Below are 11,598 nucleotides of genomic sequence, written 5' to 3'. Positions count from 1 at the left end.
GCGGCGACCTCTGGGGGTAAGGTTGCAGGCCCGCCGCAAGACAATAAAAAGCCCCCAACTCGCCCGCTGCCGAACGCCGAGAAGCCGATAACCGACCCCGAAGAAATTGTGAGCGCCGACCTTGATGTTTTCCTGGATGGGCAGCCAGTGACAGCGTTAGTCGACACTGGTGCTGACTTCTCTATATTAAGTCAGGAACTCGCCCTCCGCCTGAAGAAAGTAAAGACGCCATGGACGGGACCTTACATAAGGACGGCAGGCGGCCATTTACTCATGCCTACTGGAAGTTGTACTGCAAGAATTAACATTGGAGATTTTTCTTTCGTGGTCGCTTTCATCGTGCTTCCTGCGTGCTGTAAAAATTTGATTATTGCAGCCTAAGGCTGCAAGAGTTTGACATGACGGTCACGTACAAGTCAGGGAAGCGACATATGGATGCTGACTGCCTGTCTCGGTCGCCGATATAGTCGGCTTCTCCACTCGAAGAAGAAGATACAGCATTTCTATGTGTTCTGGACACATCCGCCATCGCTCAACATCAACGGGACGACCCTGAGTTGCTTGCACTCATCAATTACGTAGAAGGAAGATCTGCGAAAGCACCTAGAGTTTTCGCAAGAGGATTGTCTTCGTTTTGTTTACTGCCCAAAGTCCTTTACAAAAGAAACTTTTCTTCGACCGGGTCCCCCTACCTGCTCGTCATTCCTGCAGCTCTTCGTACGGAAGTACTTCAAGCCTGTCACAACGAGGTGACTTCTGGTCACTTAGGCTACACGCGAACATTGGGCAAAGTGCGGCAAGGCTACTACTGGCCGAGACTTACCACCGCCGTGAAACATCACGTTCGCACTTGTCTTGACTGCCAGAAGCGCAAGTCGCCTCCGACGAAACCAGCCGGCCTCCTACAACCTGTCCAGGTTCCTCGAACACCATTCGATCAAATTGGTATAGATATTTTGGGCCCACTTCCTACTTCTACTGCAGGGAAACGCTTTGTTCTCGTCGCAACCGACTATCTGACGCGGTACGTTGAAAAAAAAAGGCCATCCAGAGAGGCACAGCAGCCGAGGTGGCGCGCTTTTTCATTGAGAATGTTGTGTTACGACACGGCGCACCCAGCGTCGTAATAACGGACCGAGGAACTGCATTCACGGCTGCACTTTTAGATCACGTCTTGCTGCTAAGTGCAACGGCTCATCGGAAGTCAACGGCCTACCATCCACAAACCAACGGACTGACAGAGCGTCTAAACAAAACAATCGAAGACATGCTTTCAATGTATGTGGATGTCGATCATAAAGAAGAAGGCGCGTTTGCTCTACATATATGGTGATTGTAAAGGAGGAAAGAGACGCCTACTTCTGCAGCCCTTAAGCGAGCACGGCGCAGAACGCGCGTTTGTTCTCCGCCGTGCGTTCACTCCCCGTGAAAGCGCGCGCCCCTCGCGCCCTTTCACTCGCACATGCAGCGTTCGGCGCGCGGCGACGATTTCATCTTCATTGACGTCATACGGAACCTCACGGCGACGGCGACGGCAACGGCGACGGCGACGCCGACGGCAGAAATCTGCTTTTGAGTGTCCATATAATTGCTATCGCAATAAAATTGGGATGGCATCCTTCCTTATATCGCGTTTGCGTACAACACGGCGAAACAAGAGACGACGCGCATGACTCCGCTCAGCCTTGTTCATGGCCGGGATGTACGAACGATGTTGGATGCAATGCTTCCACACGAATTTGACGACACTGATACGGACGCCGATACGTTTACGCAACGCGCCGAAGCGGATCGGCAGCTCGCGCGCTTGCGGATCTGCCAGCAGCAAGACTACGACGCAGGCCGCTATGATGCTCACCGTAGAACCGTAACCTATGAAGTCGGCGACCGAGTGTGGGTTTGGACACCCATACGGAAACGAGGCCTCTCCGAGAAGCTGTCAAGGCGATACTTCGGCCCATATCGAGAATTGCGGCGACTCAGTGATGTAACATACGATGTCGTCCCCGATAGTCCCAACTGTATATACGCGGCGTCGCCCGCACTGTCCTGAACTTGTGCATGTTGTACGCATGAAGCCGTATGTGAGCGAATGACTCTGCGCGAGACCCTCACTTCCGCAAGTGACATTTCTGGTCTAACATCGGGACGATGCTCTTCTAGGGCGGGACAAATGACGCGTTTGCTCTAGGCAGACGACAACGACGGTGGGGGGGGGGCATTTAACGGACTCCGTCTAGTGGGTCGGTGGGATTTTGCCGACGAGGAAGAAGACGTGTCGCTGATCTGTTTTGCTTGAACTGGTTGTCTCGTTGTTCCTGAAGAACGTCTCCGAGTCTTCTCGTGGCGTTGTACAGCGACAATATATATCAAGTCAGGGTAAAAGTTGTAGTGCACGTTAAAGATCCCCAGGTGGTCGAAATTAATCCGGAGCCCTTCACTACGGCGTGCCTCATAATCAGAACTGGTTTTGGCACGTAAAACCCCAGAAAGAAGAAGAAGAAGAAGAAGAACATATATACACAGGGCTAGCGCTGTGTCCTGTGTTCTCGCGCTGTGTCGTCTATCAAATACGCTAGTTAAATTTGCAGTATGTCGCACCAACTGGCCCAAATTGAAGTACTGCTCAACGGGGAATATGTTCGACCTGGCCGTAGTGGCTCTGTCACGTTCGGGAGCTCTGGCGGCGCCATACGAGCGCACAAGGCTTATACTGATGCAATCCACAGACGTATACGGGTTCTATGCCCCCCGCTTCCTACGTATACAGCGCAATGACCCATTTGGTCATGCTACGGTCTCCTTGCACAAGTTGCTCAGTGACAGTTGTTTCAAAGAGCTGGTGGAGGCCTGCGTTACAGTCACACTTGCCATTGATAACAGGAAGCTCTCGCTTCATCTGGTATGGTCGTTTCGCAAACAGCACAAAAAGCCTTAAAAATGAACGTTACTGGTTCAAAGATATATGTGCGCTAAGGTGTGCCTGATCCTCTAAACAGTTAGTTTTTTTCTATTATTAGCGAGAACTCTATACCCGAGAACGAACGCGCGGTCACGAATCTCACCCGCTCACGCCCCCCCCCCTCCCGGCCCCCCGCCAGCCCCCCTTGTGTCAGAGAAATTCAATCTCAGATCAATGGATATATAATACTACTACGAGCGACAAAGACGCTGAACCCGATGTGGGCGGAACGCGAAAATGCTCGTTTCCAACGTGCATTACGTGCACGGTAAAGAACACCAGGTGGTCAAAATTAATCCGGAACCTCCCACTATGGCGTGCCTCATAATCAGGTCGTGGTTGGGGCAAGTAAAACCCCAGAAATAATTATTACACCAAACTTGAAACACAGGGAATTAATTTATTTCCACGTCATGTGCGAAGATACAACTAATCGAATTAAATCGAATGCGAACGAGTCACTGCCATTTCACGCGTCAGTAATAACTGTCTTGATGTGCCAAACTTCCCAATTTCCGAGTCGTAAACGACATCGTTGCTGACTTGCGTTGATTGTGCGCGGTCTGTAGCAGTAGGCGCGTGCTGGTGGTCCTCTGCAGTGGCGGAGCCACCGGTCGGCTACGACGGACGATCTTAGCCGGGAGCGTCGTCTGAAGAGCCCAGGGTGACCATGAAACCGTCGTCGTCGTCATCGACCGGAACAATCTTCATCATTGTCGACCAGAAGCGCGGTTTATAGCTGGCCATCAATCAGCGTTTGAGTTGGCTGAATGCGCAAACTACCGCGAACAGAGCGTTGGGCACGGCACTTCCTTTGTTCGCCCCACGCAGTGACGGGACCGCGATACCGGTGGAGGTCGTAGGGCCGCGCAGCCAAGCAAACAAACGCTGTGAACGGGACAGTAGGCGTTGGCCTAGGGACTGGCGTTCCTAGACCTGCGTACGAAACCTTACACTGGTAGGGCTGCTTGTCGGTACCGCTGAAAGTACGCCATAGCTTGCCCAGTCGGCTGCTGACGTGCTTTTTGTTGCATGACGTTCGTTCCTTTGCGGATAAGGTGATGGCGATGGACTCTAATACAGCTGGAACACTTGAGTGCCTCGACCCTGGGCCGTGGCGGTGAAAGATCTCGGTTACTGCTCCTGATCCCCGGAACTGTCGTTCTCGAGTTTGCTGGCAACCTCCTTGGCCCTGCGCTCCTGCTCCTTGCGCCGGCGGATCTCACTCGAATTGTAGACGTAGTCTGGGAACTTCCTTCGGTTGACGGCGGCAGCTTCGGAAGTGCTCGGCTTCTGCTCCTGGTTCCTGGAACTATCGTTCCGAGCTTGCGGGCAACCTCCTTGGCCCGGTGCTCCTGCTCCTTGCGCTGGCGGGTCTGACTCGATTTGTACATGTAGTCTGGGTACTTCCTTCGGTGTACGGCGGAATCTTCGGAAGTGCGCGGCTGCTGCTGCTGATCCCCGGAATCATCGTTCTCGAGCTTGCTGGCAACCTTCTTGGCCCTGTGCTCCTGCAACTTGCGCCGGCGGGTCTCCCTCGAATTGTACACGTGGTCTGGGTACTTCCTTCGGTGCACGGCGGCAGCTTCGGAAGTGCTCGGCTGCTTCTCCTGGTCCCTCGACCTGTCATTCTCAAGCTCGCTGGCAACCTCCTTGGCCCTGCGCTCTTGCTCCTTGCGCCGGCGGGTTTCACTCGAATTGTACACGTAGTCTGGGTATTTCCTTCGGTGTACGGCGGAATCTTCGGAAGTGCTCGGCTGCTTCTCCTGGTCCCCGGAACCGTCGTTCTTGGCCCTGTACTCCTGCAAATTGCGCCGGCGGGTCTCACTCGAATTGTACACGCAGTCTGGGTACTTCCTTCGGTGTACGGCGAAATCTTCGGAAGTGCTCGGCTGCTGCTCCTGGACCCCTGAACTGCCGTTCTCGAGCTTGCTGGCAACCTCCTTGGCCCTGTACTCCTGGAACTTGCGCTGGCGGGTCTCACTCGAATTGTACACGTAGTCTGGGTACTTCCTTCGGTGTACGGCGGAATCTTCGGAAGTGCTCGGCTGCTTCTCCTGGTCCTCGGAACCGTCGTTCTTGGCCCTGTACTCCTGCAAATTGCGCCGGCGGGTCTCACTCGAATTGTACACGCAGTCTGGGTATTTCCTTCGGTGTACGGCGGAATATTCGGAAGTGCTCGGCTGCTTCTCCTGGTCCCCGGAACCGTCGTTCTTGGCCCTGTACTCCTGCAAATTGCGCCGGCGGGTCTCACTCGAATTGTACACGCAGTCTGGGTACTTCCTTCGGTGTACGGCGGAATCTTCGGAAGCGCTCGGCTGCTGCTCCTGGTCCCCGGAACCGTCGTTCTCAAGCTTGCTGGCAACCTCCTTGGCCCTGTACTTCTGCAAATTGCGCCGGCGGGTCTCACTCGAATTGTACACGTAGTCTGGGTACTTCCTTCGGTGTACGGCGAAATCTTCGGAAGTGCTCGGCTGCTGCTCCTGGACCCCTGAACTGCCGTTCTCGAGCTTGCTGGCAACCTCCTTGGCCTTGTACTCCTGGAACTTGCGCTGGCGGGTCTCACTCGAATTGTACACGTAGTCTGGGTACTTCCTTCGGTGCACGGCGGAATCTTCGGAAGTGCTCGGCTGCTTCTCCTGGTCCTCGGAACCGTCGTTCTTGGCCCTGTACTCTTGCAAATTGCGCCGGCGGGTCTCACTCGAATTGTACACGCAGTCTGGGTATTTCCTTCGGTGTACGGCGGAATCTTCGGAAGTGCTCGGCTGCTTCTCCTGGTCCCCGGAACCGTCGTTCTTGGCCCTGTACTCCTGCAAATTGCGCCGGCGGGTCTCACTCGAATTGTACACGTAGTCTGGGTACTTCCTTCGGCGTACGGCGGAATCTTCAGAAGTGCTCGGCTGCTTCTCCTGGTCCTCGGAACCGTCGTTCTTGGCCCTGTACTCCTGCAAATTGTGCCGGCGGGTCTCACTCGAATTGTACACGCAGTCTGGGTACTTCCTTCGGTGTACGGCGGAATCTTCGGAAGTGCTCGGCTGCTGCTCCTGGTCCCCGGAACCGTCGTTCTCAAGCTTGCTGGCAACCTCCTTGGCCCTGTACTCCTGCAAATTGCGCCGGCGGGTCTCACTCGAATTGTACACGTAGTCTGGGTACTTCCTTCGGTGTACGGCGAAATATTCGGAAGTGCTCGGCTGCTGCTCCTGGACCCCTGAACTGCCGTTCTCGAGCTTGCTGGCAACCTCCTTGGCCTTGTACTCCTGCAACTTGCGCCGGCGGGTCTGACTCGAACTGTACACGTAGTCTGGGTACTTCCTTCGGTGTACGGTGGAATCTTCGGAAGTGCTCGGCTGCTGCTCCTGGACCCCTGAACTGCCGTTCTCGAGCTTGCTGGCAACCTCCTTGGCCTTGTACTCCTGCAACTTGCGCCGGCGGGTCTGACTCGAATTGTACACGTAGTCTGGGTACTTCCTTCGGTGTACGGTGGAATCTTCGGAAGTGATCGGCTGCTGATCCTGGACCCCTGAACTGCCGTTCTCGAGCTTGCTGGCAACCTCCTTGGCCCTGTACTCCTGCAACTTGCGCCGGCGGGTCTCACTCGAATTGTACACGTAGTCTGGGTACTTCCTTCGGTGTACGGCGGAATCTTTGGAAGTGCTCGGCTGCTGCTCCTGGTCCCTGGAATTATCGTTCTCGAGCTCCCTGGCAACCTTGGCCCTGCGCTCCTGCTCCTTGTAGCGGCGGGTCTCCCTTGAATTGTGCACGTAGTCTGGGTACTTCCTTCGGTGGACGGCGGTAGCTTCCAATGTGTTTGGCTGCTGCTCCTGGTCCCTGGAATTATCGTTCTCGAGCTCCCTGGCAACCTTGGCCCTGCGCTCCTGCTCCTTGTGGCGGCGGGTCTCCCTTGAATTGTACACGTAGTCTGGGTACTTCCTTCGGTGGACGGCGGCAGCTTCGGATGTGTTCGGCTGCTGCTCCTGGTCCCTGGAATTATCGTTCTCGAGCTCCCTGGCAACCTTGGCCCTGCGCTCCTGCTCCTTGTGCCGGCGGGTCTCGCTCGAATTGTAGACGTAGTCTGGGTACTTCCTTTGGTGGACGGCGGCAGCTTCGGCCGCCTTGCGCTGATACGGCTCCTTGTTGGTGGCGCTGAGAGAAAGCGACTGCTTGCTGCTCACGCGCTGATTGGTTGCACGGCATTTGTTCCTTTGCGTCGACGGTGGATGATATTGCTGCTGGAACACCATGGTGACTCGACCCTGGGCCGCGGCCGTGGAAGTATTTGGCTGTTGCTCCTGGTCCCCGGAACTGTCCTTCTCGAACTTGCCAGTCACATCCTTGGCCCTGTGCTCCTCCTGCTTGCGCCGGCGGGCCTCACGCGCATAGTACACGTCGTCCGGGTACTTTTTTCGGTGGAGAGTGGCAGCTTCTACCGCCTTGCGCTGGTACGGCTCCTTGTCGGTAGTGCTGAGAGAACGCCACAGCTTGCCGAGGCGGCTACTCACGCGCTGGTTTTCGTCCGTGTTCTCGGCGGCCGCCAATCCCCCCTTCTGTGCGAACAGCATGAAGGCGTTTGGAGGTCGCGGTATATGCGACAGAAGCTGGCAGCTGTGCTGCTCCACGATGGAACCGCCAATAGGGGATCGGAAACCTGATCAGGCACTTCCACCGTCGCTCCTCCAGTCGCTGATTCGCTGTTGCTGACTGCTTCGCAGGGGCGTGCTCGCTGTCCTCAGCTGCAAAGGAACCACAGACCGACGGCGATGGATAACCTTCACCGGAAGCCTCGTTTGCGTAGCCCAGGGTGCACAGGAATCTGAACTGATCTTCTTCGTTTTCTTCTTCTTATCCCCTTGGCTCGTGGGGCTGTTTCGTTTTCCTTTCAACTCGTGACTCATACCCACTACAGGAAGTTGGCCAAGCCTTGAGTGGATAAAGCTGAGGAATATAGAAAATAAACTGCAGTTTCAAATTTGCGAAAATGGATAAATGCAACATGACAGATGCAAGAAAATGAATGACATAGCCTGAATTGAAGTGTACTACTACTGCTACTACTACTAGTAATAATAATAATAATAATAATAATAATAATAATAATAAATATTGTGACGGGGCGTCAAATATATAGAAAAGAGGGACAGGATTTATATACAGGGGCTCTTGACAGCGATGGCCAAGATAGCTGAACACGCGCAGCGTTTCCCCGGCGATCGTCGTCTTCTTCCTTAATGCAAGGAGGCGGCTCGTAACATCTAACCGCCGCGACGGGCTAAGCTAGCGCCGTCTCGGCGCAGGCTAATTACACGAGGAGCTGCGAGGAAAAGTACGGCTTCAGTCGGGATACGTGCACGACGTCACGAGATGGCAGGGTATTTGGTGAAGAACTGTTCAGTGGGGTGATTTTATACTTCACGTCACTAAGTTGCCGTAAAACCTTGTAAGGTCCGGTGTAACGCGATAAAAGTTTTTCGGTGAGACCGACGCGACGAGAAGGGCTCCAGAGAAGCACAAGAAATCCCGGAGAAAAGCAGAGGTGCCAGTGGCTACGGTCATAACCGTCCTTTTGGCATAATTGTGAGTCGGATAGTCGCTCATGAGCTATCTGACGTGCCAGATGGGCTCGCGCGGCAGCATCGCGGGCATACTCCGTGTTATGTTGTAGAACAGCAGGTGCCAAGAGGCAATGCAGGGTGGTGGCCATACAGGAGATAAAATGGCGGAAAACCGGCGGTGTCGTGACGGGAGGAGTTGTACGCGAACGTGACGTATGGCAAAGCGCTGTCCCAGTCCCGATGACTACATCGGGACTGGGTACATCGACAGCATATCGGTTAATGCGGTTCCGCCTTTCGGTGAGCCCGTAGGTTTGCGGGTGGTACGCAGTAGTGAGCTTGTGCTCCACAGAACAGGAACGAAGGAGGTCATCGACAACTTTCGACAAGAAGTAGCGGCCTCGATCTATGAGCAGTTGCCGAGGAGCACCACGACGAAGGATGACGTCATGAAGAAGGAAATCGGCGACGTCAGTGGCGCAACTAGTCGGCAAAGCTCGCGTGATGGCAAAACGCGTAGCTTAGTCGGTCGCAACTGCGATCCACTTGTTCCCTGAAGCAGACGTAGGAAATGGACCGAGGAGGTCGAGACCGACGCGGTAGAATGGCTCCTGGGGTATGTGAATAGGATGCAGAAGGCCTGCAGGCAACCCCGAGGGCCATTTGCGTCGCTGACAAAGGTCACACGCAGCAACGTAGCGTCGAAAGATCGGTGCAGACCAGGCCAGAAAAACCGGCGCTGCACGCGATCGTATGTGCGGGATACGCCAAGATGGCCAGAGGTCGGAGCATCGTGGAGTTCTTGGAGAACAGTAGCACGAAGGCGCTTGGGGAGAACAAGCAGAAGCTCTGGGCCGTCGGGAGTGGTATTACGACGGTAAAGAATGTTGTCGTGAAGCTCAAACAGACGAAGTGATGGGTCAGTCTCACGAGAATGGAGGCGGCCAATTATAGATCGTAACGTGTCGTCACTTTGCTGTTCAGCGCGTATGTTGGTCAGATCTGCAATAGCCATGACGAAGTCACCGATATCCCGTTCGGCGGTGTCGGGAGGGTCGACAGGATAGCGGGATAAACAGTCAGCATCTTGGTACATCAGGCCAGATTTGTAGAGCACGTCAAAGGTGTACTCCTGTAGTCGTAACGCCCAGCGCCCAAGCCTTCCTGTAGCGACGAGAGCCAGCAAAGGGCATGGTGGTCCTTGACAACGGAAAACATTCGGCCGTACAAGTATGGCGCTGAGCCGTGCTCCCTCGAGGGCTGCAGAAGATAGCGCTAACCTTTCCTTTTCCAAACGAACCACTTAGTAGTAGGGCGGAATTTTTCCACAGCCCAGACCAAAGCCAGGCATTCACGCTCATTTATCGAATAATTCCGCTCCGACGACGAGAGAAGGCGGCTGGAGTAGGCAATGACACGGTCCTGGTCGTTCTGGCGTTGGGCGAGTACTGCACCTATGCCGTGGCCACTAGCGTCGGTGCGAACTTCTGTAGGGGCCGACGGGTCATAATGCGCCAAAATGGGCGGTGAAGTCAGTAAACTGACCAGGGTGGTGAATGCGGCAGCTTGTGCACGACCCCAGGAAAAAGAGATGTCCTTCTTGAGTAGGTCAGTAAGCGGCCGGGCAATGTCGGCAAAATTCCTGACAAAGCGGCGAAAGTAGGGACACAAGCCGACAAAGCTCCGTACATCACTAACTGAGCGAGGAACAGGAAAGTCTCGGACGGCACGCACCTTGTCGAGGTCAGGTTGGACACCGCTAGCACTAACAAGGTGACCGAGAACGGTGATGTGACGCCGAGCCAAACGACACTTGAGGAGTTAAGTTGTAGGCCAGCGCGGTGAAACACATCGAGAATGGCCGACAGGCGGGCTAGGTGGTCCTCAAAAGTAGGAGAAAAGACAATCACGTCATCTAGATAGCATAAACACGTAGGCCACTTATAGCCCCGAAGGAGAGAATCCATCATTCGCTCGAAGGTTGCGGGGGCATTACACAATCCAACAGGCATAACCTTGAATTGGTAAAGTCCACAATATTATACATAAACAAAGTAAAACGAATTGGGAAATCGCTTGGATTCAATAATAAGATCCTGGACCGCGGCGCAGTCGAACCTCCAAATAAGAGGATAACGCGAATTCTGAGATACGCCAATCTTGCGAAAAGGAATTTCAAAGATTATTACAGCGAAGCTATATATGGCTAGGCGAAACCAAAATCCGACTGTCCGATGTGCGCAGAAACTATCATCAGCAGCAATGGCTCGAGTGTCATCTTCTTCCACAGCTGGCTCGTTGGCGCCCCTCGCCGCATCCACGCGAATGTGCTCGTGCCACTGCTCCCGCTTTCGTCGTCGTCGTCTTCTTCCACCGCTGGCTCAGTTACCGCTCATCCTTCCAGCGTATAATTTCACTTCTCTTCTGTCACCTATCACCACCTTCACCGAGAAGCTCATACAATTAGGCATGCGTAACTCCCTCTCGGAGGTGGTCGAGGCCCGGCAGATGGCTCAGGTCGTGCGTCTATCTTCCTCGCGGGCTGGTAGGCGCATCCTGGAATCCATAGGCTACGGTCTTACGGAGACTAACGAGCGTAAAGTGACTCTACCGTCCTCAATCAGAGGAACGTTTACGGTGGCTCCACTTCCAAGAAATGTCCCCGCGCAATACAATGTAGGGCGCCGCATAGCTCGGGCCCGTTTTTTATTGAAATCAGTTGCAGATATAGTCGGGATCTCGCAGCCTTTGTCGATGCAGCCCAGTACGGGCGTTCCGATTGCTTCGCAGTGGTTTCGGTCGACCATACTGGCAAACTTGTATATTCTGCCTCGGTTAGAAATGTTTCGGCAGCGGTGGCTGAGCAAATGACCATTGCTAGAGCAATGAAGGACCCATCGCGTCCAAATATATTCACAGACTTGCGGTTTGCAACTAGGGCTTTCGCCTCGGGCTCGATCTTGCGGAAGGCAACGACCATCCCCGGCCGCGAGGGGGCAGCCGGGTTTCACCCCATAAAACGGTTCCCTGCCCACATGGGGACCAACGTACATCCCGATGTTCCCAACGCCAATGAATTTGCCCATG

The 11,598-nt window shown here is 54.4% G+C and overlaps 1 protein-coding gene across 1 annotated transcript; it reads right to left on the bottom strand.

The window, feature by feature from the left end:
- Positions 1–3,912: 3,912 nt before the first annotated feature.
- LOC119437250 (trichohyalin) lies at positions 3,913–7,521 on the bottom strand. Its single transcript, XM_037704293.1, has one exon. It carries the CDS (start codon positions 7,519–7,521, stop codon positions 3,913–3,915), a length of 3,609 nt encoding a protein of 1,202 aa, XP_037560221.1.
- Positions 7,522–11,598: the final 4,077 nt, after the last annotated feature.

Source organism: Dermacentor silvarum, chromosome 1 (genome assembly GCF_013339745.2).
Source record: "Dermacentor silvarum isolate Dsil-2018 chromosome 1, BIME_Dsil_1.4, whole genome shotgun sequence".
In the NCBI taxonomy this organism is placed as follows: domain Eukaryota; kingdom Metazoa; phylum Arthropoda; class Arachnida; order Ixodida; family Ixodidae; genus Dermacentor; species Dermacentor silvarum.
The sequence above is the reverse complement of the archived record's forward strand: the minus strand, read 5'-3'. Positions and strand labels throughout refer to the sequence as shown.